This window comes from Cnephaeus nilssonii (genome assembly GCF_951640355.1).
Source record: "Cnephaeus nilssonii genome assembly, chromosome: 21".
Classification (NCBI taxonomy): domain Eukaryota; kingdom Metazoa; phylum Chordata; class Mammalia; order Chiroptera; family Vespertilionidae; genus Cnephaeus; species Cnephaeus nilssonii.
In genome coordinates this window covers 40,310,873-40,328,291 of record NC_137092.1, presented here as the reverse complement: position 1 = coordinate 40,328,291, position 17,419 = coordinate 40,310,873, and the positions used below count along the sequence as shown (strand labels likewise).

General features: G+C 57.3%; 1 protein-coding gene across 1 annotated transcript; it reads left to right on the top strand.

The window, feature by feature from the left end:
- Positions 1-2,425: 2,425 nt before the first annotated feature.
- Positions 2,426-16,693, top strand: SFT2D2 (SFT2 domain containing 2). Its single transcript, XM_079761963.1, has 8 exons — positions 2,426-2,559; positions 7,234-7,320; positions 7,557-7,642; positions 10,733-10,814; positions 12,167-12,202; positions 12,285-12,343; positions 14,953-14,982; positions 16,554-16,693. Exons 1-8 carry the CDS (start codon positions 2,497-2,499, stop codon positions 16,591-16,593), a joined length of 483 nt encoding a protein of 160 aa, XP_079618089.1. The 5' UTR covers positions 2,426-2,496; the 3' UTR covers positions 16,594-16,693.
- The last annotated feature ends 726 nt before the right edge of the window (positions 16,694-17,419 follow it).

Sequence of the window (17,419 nt, the reverse complement as noted above, 5' to 3'; positions counted from 1 at the left end):
AGAAATCTATAATTAATTTACAAATGTTTATAAATTAAATTTCAGGTATTTGAATAAAGTTGAATTTTTTTGGGGGGGTTTGATTACATGCTTTATTTATTTATTGGTATCAGAGAGAAGAAGGGAGAGAGAGTCATCGATGTGAGAGAGAAACAGATCAGTTGCCTTCCATTCGCACCCAACGGGATTGAACGTGGTCAGGGTTATTTATTTTTTAAGTTGAAACTTTCTACTTGACTCTGAAAATGTAATGAAATCTTATTAAATATTTTTATTAAAAAGCTATTTGTGATTCTAATGTTCAATATCTTAGAATCAGTATCATGTTTCATGTATTTAATGCCTAGACCTACATATTTACACATCAAGAGTAATATGAATTGTTTAACATTGCAGAATATTCCTCACCCTCTGTGTGAACTGCAAATACTGCATCATTCTGTGAGTACCTCTGCAATAGTCAATTAAAGCATGTAGAGAAATGAGAAAATAGACACTTGGAACAAATGGGAAATGGTATATTGTTCTGTGAGATTCTGCTGCATCCTGCCATGTCAGTGTGGACCGGCTTAGGGAAGGCTTCAGAGAAGGTAGCAGAGTGACACTGGCTTCCATTAGATGCTAACTGAATGCTTGCCATGTCCTAGGCTCTCCATACACTGTTACGTTTCCTTCCCACAATAACTTACAGAGGTGGTAATTTCTGTCCCTTTTACAGATGGGAAAATTGAGGATCAGAAAGGTTACGTAACTTGCTCAATGCCACACAACTAGCAGTAAGAGTTGGTGCTAGAGTTATAAAACCCCGGTCTTCCTAACTCCACGGTGGGTGGACTTGCCACTGTGTTCTCACATTGGAAAGATGTGTAGGAATTTACCTGAGAGGAACAAGGGGGGTCAAGGGCATCCAGGCAAAAGCATTTGTTACTCAAGTTCTGAGGTGTAAACTAAAATTATAGAAGCAAGACATGTTTGAATATCCATAAAGATGAAGTCAGTCACATGAGTGTAATTACAACCTTTTGACTGACTTGAATAGGGTCCTGTGTAACCCCCTCTGCCTGGTTGTTTTTAAGTAATTTCCAACAGGCCCAAGTTCTTGGTGTAGACCTCAAGAAGAAACATATCCACCAAGAACCACTCCTGGTGGCTAACTGGGCACAAATTCATAACCAGAGCCTAGCAGCCATTGCCAACAGAGGCCTCTCACACAGCCTGCTTCTCAGGGAAAAGCCAGACAAGGCTGAGAGCCTCCTGCACTGCGCTCCTGCCAGGGGAACCCACCTTTATAAAGGAGTTCCTGGAATCGGCTTTCAGCCAATGGGCGGAGACCTGCCCTGTCCAATCGGAACTGTGCAGCTCTGCCCTCATTTACATACTGACCAATCAGAGCAGCTCTATAACCAACCATTTGGGACAGTTACTATGGAGACCAATCAGATTGTAAATCTGGGTCCCTCATTTGCATGACAATGGACCAATTAGTAACGAGGGAGGGAACTTTATAAAAGCCAGCCTCCCTTTGGTGTCAGAGGAGTGCACTTAGAATTTCTGGCAGGGTCTGTGTCTCCCGGGTTAGCAAACTTTCCCTGGGAAACGGTTCTCTTAAGGGCACCTCAGACCGAGGACTCCGGCTGGCATTGATGGGTGGCAGCCACCTTTTGTTGACATTGGTAACAATGTCTGTCCAGGCAGTCTCCGTGTGTCCCGGAGGCGGCGGGAGACTCTAGTGGACGCTCCACGGAACCGGTGTGTGGATTTGTTTTTTAAAGCGATTTAATCTTGAAGTTAGCTTTGCAGACATTACCCAGCGAGCAGTCTGTGAGCCCCGGTCCTGAGTTAGGGATTCTCCGACATGCATTCATTAGCGCGGGGCTCCGCTTTGAAGTCGGTGAAAGGAACCAACAAACGAACATTCCTTCCTCAAACCCAAGTCCTACCTGACTTCGCCCAAAACAACACTCGGTGCATTTCCACCTGGAATTGGCGTCTTTCAAGGTTTCCACAAAGCTCGTTACAGACGGACCTTATTCCAGGTGGTCCCCCGGGGTTCTGAACCGATTGCAGGTGCAATCAGAACGTGGGTAGAGCACAGCGTGGTCCCAAGCCCGAACCCACCGGCTCGGGAACGTGCGCAGGGGCCGGGCTCGCCTGTGGGTTCCCGCAGCCCCGCACGCGGGGCACTCGGCGTCAGCTCGCTGAACCTGCGAGGCGGGAGGGCGGCGGGAAGGTGGGGACGTGGACTGACGCGTGGCAGGCTCGGTGGCCCTCAATTCCCACTCTTCCGGACCCTCCCGAAGCCCTCGACCAAAGCACGCCAGTGAAAGCGGGCGGGGCGCAGGCGGGCTGCGGGCGGGGGGCGGGGGGCTCGCCGGGCGCCTGCGCCGGTGGCGGCCAGGTGGGCGGGCACCTGGGCGGAGCGCGCACCCGGAAGAGCCGGGGACCGAGCAGCGCAACAGGCGGCGGCCGAGGGGCTGCTGCGCGGAGCGGCCCGGGATGGACAAGCTGAAGAAGGTGCTGAGTGGGCAGGACGCCGAGGACCGGGGCGGCCTGGCCGAGGTGAGTGCGCCCCCCGCCCGGCCGTGGCGCGGGCTCGCAGGCGCCTGAGTGGGGGCGGGTGGGGGGGGGGATGGTGCGGGCTGCGGGCGGTGGGAAGGAGCAGGACTTCCAGGGTGTCCTGGAAAGCAGCTCTGCCCCGCCCTCCCCTTCTCCCCTCCGGCCGGGCTCCGTGCAGACCCCTGCTCCCCACTCCGCGCTCCCCAAGGCTGGTCCGGGCGCTGGGCTCTGGCCGTCCGCGTCTGTTTACTTGGGTCCTGCACCCCATCCCCCCGCGCAGAGGGCGGCGCTGGAGCTGAACCCAGAACCGTCTGCGAGAGGAGTGGGTCGGCCCGGCCCTGGAGACCGGACTGGGGCATTAGGGTCCGGCTGGGCCGAGCACCGGCCGGGCGGGGGCTCCCCCTGCTCCGCGCGGCGGGTGCGGTGGCCGCACCGGGGGCTCCGGCCGCCTCCTGCCCAGTAGAGGGGTAGATGTGACGCCCCCCGGCCCCGTGCACACCTGCGTGTTGTGTAACTGTCTCCGCCGCGAAACCGTGGGCTCCTGGGGCCGGGACCACAGCTTGTCTCTGCCCACGCAGCCCGCACGCGGGCCCTGCGGACCCCTCCGGAGGGCTGAGCTGGGCACCTGCTAGCGCCTCCAGAATGCTGATTTCCTCTCTCGGGTGCTTTCTCCTGTTGTTTTCCTTTCTGGATAACAAAATATCATGTCTTTACTTTTGGGCCTGTATTTCAAGGGCCTCAGTTTCCCCATCTCCTTTCAACGCCAAACCTGTTTTTCCTCTCACTTTGATCAGTGTCTCCCATGGATTTCTCCCACGCTTCTTTCACTGCTGGCTTTACTGAGTTTTGTGTGATGCCAGTACCTCCACCCTCCGTGAAATCTCAGAACGGCACACCCACCCCACCTTGAAGTGACACTGGGAATCCAGTGTTGGAGGAACTGAGATTTAACTCCCCGCTGGCATTTCAGAACAGCTCCCTGGGTTCCTTTCAAGTTGCTGCCTTTATTAATTGGCGGAGGCTCAGGAGTCATTTCCCGAGTTCTTTGTTCCGGATTTCTGGCTTCTCTTCTGAACTCTCCCGTGAAACCTCAGACGGGACAGGGCAGAACACTTAGGTCCTGCGTGTCCAGCTTGATGCCCTGTGGACTGTCAACAGCCTTTGTGAGCAGCGGGCTTCTGCAGGGCGACCTTTTCTCTTCCTGAAGACTGGGGAAGGAGTGTTGACAGTGGGATGATGCCAATGTTACATATTTAGAAATCACCATGAATCAATGGACAGCCCCCCCCCCCCCCCAGAGGGAGGGCTGTAGTACAGATTGAAAACTACAGACTGAGTTTGTTCTTGCCTAAAACGGTGGCTGTGCGTGTTGGACACGGTGAAGGGCTTTAAGTTGGAAGCTCAGGCGTGCGTTGAGTGTAGTGTAAAAAAGAGTAGGTGCTGCCCTCTTGTTCCAGAATACCGCTGTCAGTCTCCTCCTTTGGAGCGTAGATTCCGGTTCGTGTCAGAGCCCGAACTCCTGGGAAGCATTTCAGCGCCGGCCGAATCATCTTCAGAGTTATTGTTGGCTCTATTCTTTCCTGTTAGCGGAGAGTCTCCTTTAAAACATCGGTCCTGGCTCGACTGTCCTCGCATTTCCCAGGGCTTGAAGGCTGGCGAGGCTGCAGGGTTTCCTGTGGGGTAACGTCTGTCTGCTGTGGTCAGTTGGACAGGTGGCCTTACAGTCTCTGCCAGGTCAGCGTATAAGCTGTCAGAAGTCACCAGAAGCAAGTGCTTTTACTTTTAATTTTTAAAAGTACGTTTTTATTGTTTTTGAAGAGAGATGAAGGGAGAGGGAGAAACATCGTTGGGCTGCCTCTTGCACGCCCCCTACTGGGGATTGAGCTGGCAACCCAGGCCTGTGCCCTTGACCAGGAATCCAACAGGCGACCTTTTGGTGCCGGGGTCCATGCTCCGCTAACTGAGCCACACTGGCCAGGGCAGCACGTGCTTTTAAAAACGTCTTCTTTTAACGCAAACCATAGAAGGATGACCGGGTCTGTTCTCCTGTAGGAAACGAGGGTTCTACACGTCGTGTGGCCATGTCCAAACACAGGGGGTCCCACGGTGGGTTCGCTGACGCCGCGTCCTCCTAACTGACCGTCAGTGTGTGGTGTCAGTGACTGCTTTCAAAAGGTTAGGTTTTATGTCCCTGCAAAGGGTTCCAGGAACAAGGACGGGCTGAGTGCTACCTGGCCGGACAGCGCAGGAACGAGGCCGCAGTCCTTCCTCACCGTCTCCTCACCAGCCCTGTTTCCCCAGCAGTTCTTGGTTTTACTTCTTTTTGGCAAGAGCTGCTCTTCTGTCCACATCCCCGAGTCAAAGGCACCTTTGTGCGTAACTGCCAGCCAGACCGAGTGTGAACGGATTGCCTCCAGATTCTGAGCGGGTGCTGTTTTAGCGGCTCTGATCTCCAAAGAGTGTTAGCCAGTTCCCAGCCACCATGAGTTCAGAGAGACGTTTTACACCAGCGGAGTGTATTTTCATACACGTGTTTCGTTTTCCGAGCCCAGTTAGAAGCCGTGGGCCGCGGCTTCCTCCTGCCCTTGACCGAGAACTTGCAACCACTCAGAGTGGAAACTGGTGGAAAGTTATCTGCCCGCCGTGGTGAGCAGGGTGGCGTGTGGGTGGAATTCAGCTTGAGAGACTGGTCGAACCAACGTATCGCTTTCCTTCTGAAGGTGGGAGGCCGGCTGCCTCCTGAGCCAGTGCTTCTGATTTCTACCGGGGCTGGCCTCCCGCCGTCCGCCCGTTGAGACCATTTCATATCCTCCATGCCAGGGTCAGTTCAAGTTGGATACTTAACCTTATGGTTTATTCTCTTAACAAAAAAGGAAAAGTTTGAATCTTTTAAAATATCCCTGTTGGCCCGGCCGGCGTGGCTCAGTGGTTGAGCGTTGACCTATGAACCAGGAGTCCACGGTTCGATTCTCAGTCAGCGATCCATCCCCAGAGGAGGGGTGTGCAGGAGGCGGCCGATCAGTGATTCTCTCTTATCATTGATCTTTCTATCTCTCCTTCTCCCTTCTTCTCTGAAATCAACAAAAATATTAAAGAATAAAATAAAGTATCCCTGTTGGTGCAAACAGTGTTCCGGTAACCGATCCAGCCCAACCCTGTCCCACACTTCTCTCCCACACGCAGCCCGGTGCTTTTTTCGACGTTGGCAAGGTAAGTTGTTTGGTGCTTGCATGAGTAGGAGGAGTCGTGGTTTTTTATTTTATTCTGTTCTTGGTGGGAGTTGAACAGGTTGTCAGAGGGGGTCTCGCCAGGTTGTCCGGGTGCACCCGGATAGCAGAGCATCACCGGACTCCTTGGGAGGAGAGGTTTTCCTGTCACTGCACCAGGTGGCCGTGTCCCTGGTCCTAACCCCCTTCTCCCACTGCATGTCACCAGCCCCGAGCAGGGTCCTGTGTTGCCACCCGCTCTTGCAGGTGCTGTGTGTGTGTGTGTGTGTGTGTGTGTGTGGAATTGTGGTGTCATTAGCCCGCTTTCACTACGTGTGGACACCTGGGAAGCAGGACCCCTGTGTAACCTGCCCTCAGTGCCGGTGTCCTGGGCGGAGGGCCGCTGTTCCGGAGCAAGGCCTGCCGCCCCGGGGCAGCCACAGGTTCTCCTCCCGCTCCGGTTGGACAGGAATTTGGAGACAAGTTTGGGAACAGGCCCTGAGCTGGAACACCCAAGGCCGAGGGAGTCGCCAGTCCAGTGACCCCGCAGCCTCGGCCACCACCTCCCTTCCTCCTGAGCCGGTGGGAGCGTGGTCAGCGGCTCCCGCCGCGTTGCCAGGTGGAGACTGTGGGCCACACGCGGGGTCCTGGGCGAACGGACCCGGCCCGGCCGCCCTGGCTGAGTGGGCGGGGCCTTTGGCCTCCGTGGCAGCGCCTGTGCCCGGCCTGGAGCTGCCGGGCCACTTGTCGGGTGGACGGACGGGGACGATCTCTGGGCGGACGCTTGGCCGACGCCTTTGGCACGGGGAGGAACCCTGGAGCTGCTCCCGGCTCCCTGTTGGGCAGAGTTGCTCTGGAAACGGTGGCCTCCTCTGGACTTTGCTCTTGGGAGGGATTAATCTTGGTGGCAGAGAGTCAGGATGGGGAGCGAGGTAACTAATTAACTAGGCTCTGCCTCCCACTTGAGGGACGTGGCTGGTGCCAGCCCTGGACAACAACACCGACAGCAGCAAAGGACTTAATGAGCGTCCTGAGGGGGGGGGGGGGGGGCTTAGCCCCGAGTCTCAGAGGTGCTGGCGGAGCAGCAGCTGCTGAGCTTGAATGGACGCCGGAGACGGTGCCCGGTGACAGCCGCTGGGTGCTGTCCCTGCTTTTCCCCATCTCCTGGGGCCTGCCTGGCCGGGCACGTGCCTTCCCCGTGTGGGCCTGCGCCTGCCCGGGCCGCCGTCCTGCTGCTGTTGGAAGCGGCTGGGGCTGGAGACAGAGCCCCACGTCTGGAGGTGCCCGGCCTCACCGCCGCAGGACAGGCGGCTCGTGGGTGGAGAAGGAGCTGGGCCCACGGCTCCGGAGGGCTCTTCGGCCACAGCGTGTGGGATTCTGTGCTCCCGCGCCCTGAGTGCAGTCACACACCAACCACACGGCGTGCGTGCTTTGTCTCGGGGCTGTGTGTGACCTGTTTTTCACACGGCAGGTGGCTGAGACATCCTCACTGAGCTGGAATACCAGAATCAAAGGCTTCATTGCGTGTTTTGTTGCAGGAATTCTCTGCTCTCTGCTGGTGAGACCCCCCCCCCTCCCCCCCCCCCCCCGCCTTTGCCCCTGCCCTCCGAAGCTTGGTCCTTCTGGGCCACCCACCTCCTTTTCTCTGTTGCTTTTCACAGAAATGCATGGGTAAGAGGAGCGGGAGGAGGGGGGGAGCGGGAGGGGACTGGCGGGGGGGGGGGGGGGCAGGTTTCTCGGGGGGCCCTGGTCGAGGCTGTGGCAGAGATGCAGGCACCTCGCTTTGTCTTCCAGGGCACGCTTCTGCTCTGGGTGCCGAGGAAGGGGCTGTACCTCTTTGCAGTGTTTTACACCTTTGGTAACATCGCTTCGATTGGGAGGTAAGTCTTCAGTCTGCCCTCCGCCAGTTATTCGGTGGGAAAGGGCTGTGCCTGCCTGGGGGGTGAGGAGGTGCCTTAAGGGGGGGTGGGGAAGGAAAGAGGTAGTCAGGGTACATCCCCCACGTCCTGTCCCTTCCAGATGCGTTTATATTTCAAAGTTCACCTTTGAGACACCCCTGGGGGGAGACAGGAGGCATGTTGTGCTGTGATTTCACACGTGGGGGGACGTGGCACAGAGCCCTGAATGATGGCCGTGCGGGTACGACGCAGCCCTCTGCGTTGTTCTTGTCTTCCTGCTGCCAGCGCTGAGGCCGTGATTTCACGACACGTGAAACTTGTTACTCAGAGCGACACCCTGTCAGACCTGCTCGTGAGGGCGGGGCATCGGCCGTGCCACGTGCACAGACACTCCGGGTCAAGTGTGTTCACTCTGACGCCTCAGCCACACCCGTGGGCTGACAGCCCCAGTCCCGCCTGCAGCCGGGGGGAGCGCTGGCCCGACTCTGTCCTCTCTCCTCGCCTTCCCCACAATCCGGGGGTCCACCCCTTCCCCATCAAGAGGCTCCGTCCCCTTTGTCCCTGTGGCCATTGCCCCTCATACAAGGAGCCTTGATCATACCCTGCTGGGCTGTGAGCATTCGGAGGCCAGTATGGCTCGGTTCCTGCCACGGTGGAGCTCACTGGCCGGCCAGGCAGACAGACAGACAGACAGACACTGATAACTGAAGATGCTGTGGGGAGAGATGCTCAGGGAGGGAGCTGACCTGGTCTGACCCGACCAGGGACCGGGGAGGCTTCCTGGAGCAGGTGGAGCGCCAGCTGCTCCCACTGCCCTGTGGCTCCCCTGACGCGGCAGGAGTCCCTTGTCCTGTCCTCTGCCTCCTCCATCGCCCCCTGCGGGCCACCCCCTCACTGCCCCCTGAGCTCCTCGGTGGCTCCTGGTCCCTCTGCAGGTGGAGTCCAAGCCAGCAGCTGTGTGCAGGCCAGGCCCTCGAGGGCTGCCTTCCCCTGCGCCTCGCCCCCTGTGCCTGAGGCTGAGCCTCGGCCTTTCCCGACTCCGAGCCTCTGCTCAGGTCGCCTTCCTGCATGGGACACCGCCCCGTGCCGCTCCTCTCCATGCCCGCCCCGCCCCCCCCGCCCCCCCATTGGGTGGATACTCGCCAGACCTGGCTCCAAAGTCACCTCTTCGGAGAGACGACTCCTCCCCTCTAGATCAGCACCCCCTCTTTCTCACGGGCTCTGCATGCCCGCATGTATGTACGTGGTGGCGCACACGGTGCGTCGTTAACTGCCTCGGCACCAGTCTGTACGCCTCTGGGCTGCTTGTCCCTGACATCCCCACACCCGCTCAGTTCCAGCTGCAGTGCTGACAAGTGGCTGTGCCTGCCGCTGGCCCCTTCTCAGAGCTTCCTTCCCGAACGCTGCGCGCCGTGTCTCCTGTGCCTCCAAAGCCCTCACGTGCTAACTTCCGGGGGTTTTGCTTTGGGCAGACAGCGCAGGTTGTAATGTAGAGTCTAGACTGAGCAAAAGATGCAGGCCGGGTGTTTAGTCCAGAAGAACCGTTAGAAATCCCATCGGGACCAGCTCTGCAGCCGTGCGTAGGGCAGTGATGGCGAACCTATGACACGCGTGTCAGCACTGACACGCGTAGCCATTTCTGATGACACGCGGCCGCTGAGGCGGCCGCATGCCGAGGATGAAACATTTGCGAAATAATGTTTTTTCCTCAAAGTGACACACTACCCGAGTTATGCTCAGTTTTTTGGCGAAGTTTGACACCCCAAGCTCAAAAGGTTGCCCATCACTGGCGCAGGGGGACAGTCGGGGAGCGGGTCGCTGTTTCCGGTTGTGTCGAGGAGTTTGTGGCTCTGCCTGTAGTCTTCGGTGTTGGTGTATGTGCTGCATTTAACTTTTAAGGCCAGCCTTGGCTGTTGCTTCTTGTTCAGTGTTGGCTAAATATTTGACCCAAGAGCACAGCCTTGAATTCCACTGAAACTAAATGGCGTTTCCAAGAGAGGTGGACTTAGGCCTAGAATGTCTGCCTTTATGGAGCACTCAGTGGCGAGTGCTGTCTGCTGGCCGGTGTGTGGAAGCCTGGCTACAGCAGGCTACCCCTCGGGCGATGCCACGGGCACAGCTGTGGAGTCAGGAAATGAGTTAAGGCTGGCTCTGGCTCTGGCTCTGGCTCTGGCTCTGGCTCTGGCCCTGGCTCTGGCCCTGGTGTGGTAGGCGTGAGGCCCGCTCTCTCTGGCCTGCCGCCAGGCAGGCTCCGTTCGCACACAAGGCACACGGGTTTGAATGGCAGCCCCTTGGGCTCCCAGCTGTGTGGCCGTGGGTAAGTCAGTTAACCTTTCTGAGCTTCATTGTCTCATCTCTACAGAACTGTACCAACACCCGACTCCCACAGCTGTTGAGGGGGGGAAAGATGTCACGTATGTGGTAGCTGGCGTCTCGCGAGCGTTCAGCAATTCAGAGCTGCTCCCACCAGCAGCAGCAGTATTCTCTGGAGAGAAGGAAGGAAAAGGACCTGCTCTCCTTGTTAACACAAATAACCTAGGCCTGTCAGATGTGGTTTTTCCTTCTTAACCACTGGACTGCCACGATATTTTGAATTTAATTAAAGCATCAATCTATAGACGCTTACGGCGTACAAATGGTTAGATTACTTGAGTGTTTTTGGTTGGTTGGTCATTTCCAGGATAGACGGTGAAGGAGGCAAGGTGGCACCTCTCAGAGAGGGTCCTCTCCCCCAGCGGAGGTGAATGTGGCCCCAGAGTCAGCCCTGCCTGCACCTACAGCCTCTCCCCACTACTAGTTGGGTGGCGTGCACGGATCCAGCCCTCCTGGGCTGCAGTTTCTTCATCTGTAAAATATGTCTGATGCGTGTTCCGTGATCAGCCCCGTTCGTGTTGATGGGTTAAATGAGGATAGTGCAGGCAAGGCCCTTCCGCGCAGTGCTGGGCACAAAGTGAGAGCTTTCAAACGTTAGGCATCGCTGCCGTCGTTGCCATGGTTGCGGTCGTCCTGGGGGCGGTGGGAAGGTGCCCGGTGCGGACTGTCGTGGGCTGATGCTTGTGTGTGTGTCCGCAGCACCGTCTTCCTCATGGGGCCCATGAAACAGCTGAAGAGAATGGTGGAGCCCACGCGTTTGATCGCAACCGTCATGGTGCTGGTAAGTTCGCCTTTCAGCTGGGCTTTCTGCTCCGGGGCATTTTTTTCCTAAAACCTTTTCCTTTCCTCTTGACTTAGTTCCCGATGCCGGTGACCCTGTGGCAGAAGGGAGCATGCTCCACCTAATTATCACCCCCACTTTGTGTTTCTGTGGGTGTTAAGGTGCTGCCAGTTCTGCAAAGCACCTCCAGAGGGCGCTGCTTGTCAAATTAGCCAAAGCGATAGGGTAGTGAGTGAGCTCGACACCCTCCTTCCTGGTGGTGGGTGAAGCCGCACTCGGGGGTAACGGAGGGAATAGCTCGGAGAGACCAGGTTCATTCTCGGGGAGGCTGAGGGGGGCCGGCGGGGAAGGAGGGCTCAGTCTCGGGGGTGGCTTTCATCGTCCTGTGACTTTGGGGTCATGTTTGTTTCCATAGGTCTTCCTCGCGGCCATCGCCCTGTTTCCTGCTCTGACGACAGTGCCTTCAGTCGCGTCCTCTCTCTGTCTGTTAACCCAGAATGGCCGTCATTTCTTTGGCCCGTTCGCTTCCATCAGAATCACCCCAGACCACTCTGTCTGCCCATTGTCAGTCGTGTAGCACTGGGAGCTGGGCAGCACACTTGTGCTGTTGGGTTCGTTTATGTTGCTTGCCTTTGTTCAGATGCTAAGTTTTCTAAGGCCACGCCCACGTGGCTGTTCACTTCGTGTCCTTCCAGAGCACTGGGCCCAGTGCCGGACACACAGAAAATACTTAGACTTACCTCTCTGGAAGTCACTGTGACGGAAGGAGGAGGCGACAGGCGTGATGGCCGCTCTAGCACCCGTCGTCCTTGGCCGTCGAGGGTGGAGGGGCCTGGACCGGTGTGTCTTGTAGAAAGAACTTCTGAGAAGGGGCCTAGAGGAAGTGCTAGGTGGCAAGGACACAGATACCCGGCTCGTCGCCTGTGAGCGTGGCGTCTCGTGTTAACCTCTGTCCTCACGTGGCTCTTCCACTCTCAGGACGGATGTTGGCGGGAGTTAGGGTACAGGTACGGGTGAAGCCCTCTTTACAGTTTGAATGGAAAGACGGTCGGGACTGGAAATGTGATCTTTGTTTGCTGGGCAGAGATTTGGGGGAAATTAGAAAAGGATCCTTCTCTTTTTAATCCACTGGGGACCTTATTGGCGATTTTAACTTTTCTGCGAAAAGCGGGTGCTCAGGCGGTGAAATGCTCTGACGTGAAGGATGCATCTGCTGCCGAGCGCGTCTCGGGTCTGCATCCTGCAGCTCGGGCAGTATTGGTGTACGTTTGCCAACAGTGAGTCTTGATGGTTTTCCCCCATGTCGTCATTGTCGCCGTAGTAACTCAGCATTGTTTCCTTTCTCTCTCCAGCTGTGTTTCACGCTCACCCTGTGTTCTGCCTTTTGGGTAAGTTTGTGTTTGCATTCTCCTGAACCCCTCTGTGTGCGCTCGGCACCCCTGTTCACAGGACCTGTCGCTTTCCTTCCAGTGGCACAACAAGGGGCTCGCCCTCATCTTCTGCATTTTGCAGTCTTTGGCCTTGACGTGGTGAGTACCCTTCGCTCGCAGTCCCTGCCCACGGCCTCGGGTGAATGCGCAGAGGGAGGAGGGCTGGGAGAGCACAGCGTTCTCGGTGATGCGGTGCAGCCTGTGACGGGGCCGTGCGGCCTGTGACGGGGCGGCGCGGCCTGTGACGGGGCGGTGCGGCCTGTGACGGGGCGGTGCGGCCCGTGACGGGCCGCTGCCAGCAGGTGGCAGGGGTGGCCCGGGGAGGCTGCTGGGCTCATGCTTGATTTCGAGATGTTACTGTTACTAACCACTCGCGTCCAGTAAGAGGAGGGTAATGAAGTCTGATGGGCTGGTAAAAATAGTCTGTGAGTCAAAAAGACATTAAAGAGAAGGAACGTGGTAAGAAGAGTACTGAGCACTGCATTTGGGGTGGGATGACTCATTAAACAGGAGGACGAAGAGGGCGCTGTCAGCAGGAGACCAGGAGCGCCGCTGACGGGCAGCCACGTGGCTGTGGGCGGTTTCAGCCCCCGCACGGAGGCCGGGGCAAGGCCGGGGGAAGGGCTGCTGGAGCTGTGGTTACCTGGACCCACTGTGGCTGTGGGTTCGTGGCCCTTTCAGTCTGGTCCAGCGTCGAAGGGAGGTGGGTGGGGGGCACGTATGGCGTCTGTAGCTTCTGCCGTTTCTGTAAGCCACTCGGGGCTTCCCGAGGGATGGTCTTTGCCGGCCAGTGTCAGTGCAGGGGTGACTGATGTACTTTGGGGGGAAATGTTTGCTCTGACGCAAAGACTAGAGGACTGTGACTGTTCGAGCGCCCGAGGATCAGGTCCACCCGGTGTGGTGGAGTGGACCTTGAGACGGCAAGCGTGGCGCCGTCCCTCCCGGGGGCAGTTTTGGATGAGTGTACTTGTGGTCCTTCGGGGACTCACTGTGTTCACGGGTAGACGGGCCGGTGAGTGCAGGTAGGGAGGAGAATGAGGGCCCCGTTTTGACATGACACATGTTTTGTAGCAGGCGCTGCACGGGCCTGGCGTGACCGCTTATGTTTATATTTTTGTTTTCTGGGGGCAGAAATGTGTACCCACATACATATGTCTTTCTTATGTAGTTGTCCCCCTTATCCGAGGGGGACATGTTTGTTCCAAGACCCGCGTGGATGCCTGAAACCAGGGATAGTACCAAACTCTATACAGTATATACTAGGCCTTTTTCTACACATACCCACCCGTGATGAGGTGTCCTCAGTAATCAGGCACAGCAAGTGGTTAACAACAGTAACTAATAAAACAGATCAACTTACACGGTTTAGTACAGTAAACGTTATGTGAATGTAGTCTCTCTCTCTGTGGGTACAAAATACCTCACTGCCGTGCCGGCCTCCCTGTGACCCCGGGTGGGGGGGCGGTAAAGGGCCTGACGGGGGCTGCCCCTCCTCGCTGAAAGGAAGCCTTCCCGGCTTCTCCATGGCAGATCCGAAGTGCAGGCCACTGCCCCTGCACTCGGGCCGTTACTAAGGGAAGTAAGAGGACCCGAACACCAGCCTTGTGGTTCCGAAGGTTGAGCTGGTAACTAAGTGACTGTCGGGTAGAAGCGTGGAGGCGCTGGACAGCGTGAAGATTCATGTCCCAAATGGGACAGCGTGAGATTTCATCATGTGACTCAACACACAATTTAAAACTCAATTATTTCTGGAATTTTCCATTTAGTATTTTTGGACCACAGTTGACCAGGGATAACTGAAACCATGGAAAGCGAAACTTTGGACACGGGGCAGGGAGGGCGGCTGTAGACTGCTTCTGAAGCCAGTTTTCAGAGGTCCCGCATCCCTAGGGGCTCAGGCCAGGCGCCATCCCCGTGGCACTGACGTTTTCCGACGGTTTGCTTTTCCTAGGGCTGTGGTTTCTGCCCCGCCCGCTCACGGGCCTTCCTCAGGGTGGCGGGCACTGCTCCCTGTGGGCAGGGCGTTGGGCTGCCTGGGGCCACCAGGTGTCTTTGGACTTGGGTTTGAAGAATCAGAGCTTGTTTATAGTTTCATCCATAGAGCAGTTGGTACTGGGTTTTATTTTTTCCATTCTTTCTTGTTTCAGAAGTAGTTGGAGCAGAGCAGGCAATGCCTCCCAATGGTGGAAGTGGTGTTCTGTTGAGGATTTACAAAATATGCGAGGACAGTGGGTCTGGGGCTTGTTTGGCATTCTCCCCGGACAGGGCTCTGTGCCATCGGGATTTCTGGGTCTGCCTGTTTGAGGTGACCCTGCTGGCTCAGCTGGTCAGATCGGTCACCCATGAGCCTGAGGTCACACGGCTTGTCTCCACCTGGGCATGTTGCCTTCCTCCTTTGGACACAGATGACACTTCCCTCCCCAGTATACGGTGGCATAGCGTGTGTACGTGCATGCACAGTACTATGTGTGTGTGTGTGTGTGTGTGTGTGTGTGCACGTGCGTGCGTGCGTGTGTGTGTGTGTGTGTGTGTGTGTGTGTGCACGTGCGTGCGTGCGTGTGTGTGTGTGTGTGTGTGTGTGTGTTGCCGCACCCTTCACCCCAGGACCCCATCAGTCACTGCAGATGCTGTTAGAGTGCAGAAGCCTGTCCCGCGGTAATCGTCTGCGCCTTCATTTAATTTGATCTTCTGTTTGTTTCTCCTTGTAGGTATAGCCTCTCCTTCATACCGTTTGCAAGGTAAGTCGGCTGTATGAGGATGTAACAGTCACTGGGGATGTTGATGTGTTTGCACACGACTGTTGGTATGAAGTGTTTTCAGAGATTGCTTGTTCTTTCATCTTTCCTGAGCCCTTTGAGACAAGCAGGCAGGTGTTGTATACCTATGTATAGGTTAGTGAGCTAAGGTCACCCCCGGCCCCAAACAAGCAGCGATGGGCATCGGCCCAGGCCACCTGCACATTCTGCTGCGATCTGTCGTGTCTGTGCACATGCCGACCCATTAACCGGCAGCTTGGAGATTTTCTCTTATCCCTGAGCCAGAGGTGGAGGGATCGAAGCTCGTGCTAACTTCCTGCTGCATCAGCTGGGGACGATTCAGGGAGGAGTCTGTAAAGGGAAGTCAGCAGGGCCGGGGTTCCTGGGAGCAGGGCGACCTTGGCGACCTTGGCAGCCCGCTGCCCCTCCGGCCTCAGGGCTCGCTGACAACTCGAGCGGGTTGGCCCTTCCAGCGCCAAGATTCTGACTCCAAACCTCCTTACATTGGAGCTAATTGGAGGTCCGTGGTCTTTGCCTCTGACTCTGGTCTCATGTCACCATTTAATTTCCGTTCTTCTCTTCTTAACCAACATGTGTTTCCTAAACTGTTGAGAAAAAGAAAAATGGTGCGTGAGCAGGGGCAGCAGGCTTAGTCTGACGCCTCCCAGGTCTGTTGCCGACGGTGATGTGGCCGCTGGGAGTGATTGGACGAGAGCTTCGAAGCCCCCCGTGTTCACGGCGGTGGTGGCTTTGAGAAGGGCTCTGCCTTCCAGATCCCCAATGTGACGTGTGCCCGTGAGCTTCCGTGAGGGGCCCTCTCTCACACAGAGCACCTCCTGGGGCCACAGGGCAGAGCAGAGCTTAGGAAACGTTCTTCTAGAACCATCTTGCTGTTAAAGCGCACAGGAGTCCACGCCCTGACCGCCCTGCAGCGGGCGCCCAGGGCCGGGGCAGGTGCCGCTGGGAACGGGCGGGGCTGGGGAAGCCCGAGCCCGCGCGGCCGGCCGAGGAGGGCGGCGGTTGGTTGAGTGTCGGTTGGTTGAGTGCCGTCTCCCGGTGCGGCTCGCACTGCGTCCCGGGAGCATCGAGGAGCGCCCGCTGCAGGGCGCCCTGTGCTAGGAGCCCCTGGCGGGTGTCCCTTGGTGCGTCGGCTGCTTGCTTAGAACGAAGAACCCGAGCGGCTGTTTCGCTGAAGGCAGACTGCATTCTGTGATTCTGGGTGCTAGAAAGGGCACCCTCCTGGCGTGTCCCTTGGTTCCTGATGGTCTCTACCTCCTTCCTGTCTTTTCCTTTGATCGTCATGATCGCTGGCTGTCATTCAGCAAATTCCTACTCCATTCCACGCCCTCATCCCCACCGCTGGTCAGGAGTGTGAGTGGGGACACCCCTTTTCACAGATGAGACATTTGCAACTCAAACTTGGCAAGCGACCTGCCTAAGGGGTCTGACCCCCCAGTCTGGTGCTTGCTGCTCTGCACGGTGCTACTCTGGGTGCCAGGAGGTGGACAGGAGCCGGGTGACCATCTCCCTTCACCTGTGTGTTTTCCTCCTAGGGACGCGGTGAAGAAGTGTTTTTCTGCGTGTCTTGAGTAACAGGCGGCCAGCTTCCCAGAGCTTCGGACAGCGCGGCGGAAGGAAGCCGCAGACGCTTTGTAAATACCTGCGCACCTCCCGCTCACGGACACCGCCTTTCCTCCCGCGGCAGCGGGTTCCCGCGACCGGACCGTGTACGGACGCGCTGGGAGGCAGCTGGGTCCCAGCCCCGTGTCTGCAGCGCAGCGGGAGGGGGCTCTGTGTCTTCCTCGCCCTCTGGTGACAGGCGGTGTTTCTGAATCTGAACGTCGGCCCTTGCAGAGGCCGCCCCGGCTGGGATGGGTTGTAACGTCGGCGCACGCCTTTTTCCCTTGGGGTTTCTGGCTTCCTTTCCTCATGACCTCCTGGAACTAGATGGAGAACAAGGCCCCGGAGAAAACGCTGCTTTTCCTCTGGGAGAGCCGACGGGAGGTGAACATGTCTGCTGTCCTCTGCTGTATTTTTCCTTCCTTCATTTCCGCTCTGGAGTGGAGCCGGGGGGGGGGGGGGGGGGGGAGAAGGTGGGAAGACAGCCTAGGGCCCCTGACCGGCAGGCGTTCCCAGCGTTGGCGCTTGAGCCGCGCTGGAGACGCTGGAGAAGGCGCCGTGGGCTGCAGGCGGGCCCCGCCCAGCCGGATGGCCACCCCCACGTGCTCTCGTGTCCCTGGCCTTGTCTGGGCCTCACAAGCCTCGTGGCTGAGCAGTTGAGGAAACCGAGGGTCAGAGAGGTCACCAGTTCTACCCAAAGCTACGGCTGGTGGCAGAGCCGAGCCAGAGCGGGCGCCCAGCCTCAGCCTCGCTCAGGACCCCGTGTTTCCCGGGGTGGCCCTGGGTGCTCCTGGGCCTG

Coding starts and splice junctions, on each gene's coding strand:
- SFT2D2 (XM_079761963.1), top strand. CDS start 2,497: ATGGACAAGCTGAAGAAGGTGCTGAGTGGGCAGGACGCCGAGGACCGG. Junction 2,560..7,233: donor ACCGGGGCGGCCTGGCCGAG/GTGAGTGCGCCC, acceptor TTCACACGGCAG/GTGGCTGAGACATCCTCACT. Junction 14,983..16,553: donor TCCTTCATACCGTTTGCAAG/GTAAGTCGGCTG, acceptor TTTTCCTCCTAG/GGACGCGGTGAAGAAGTGTT.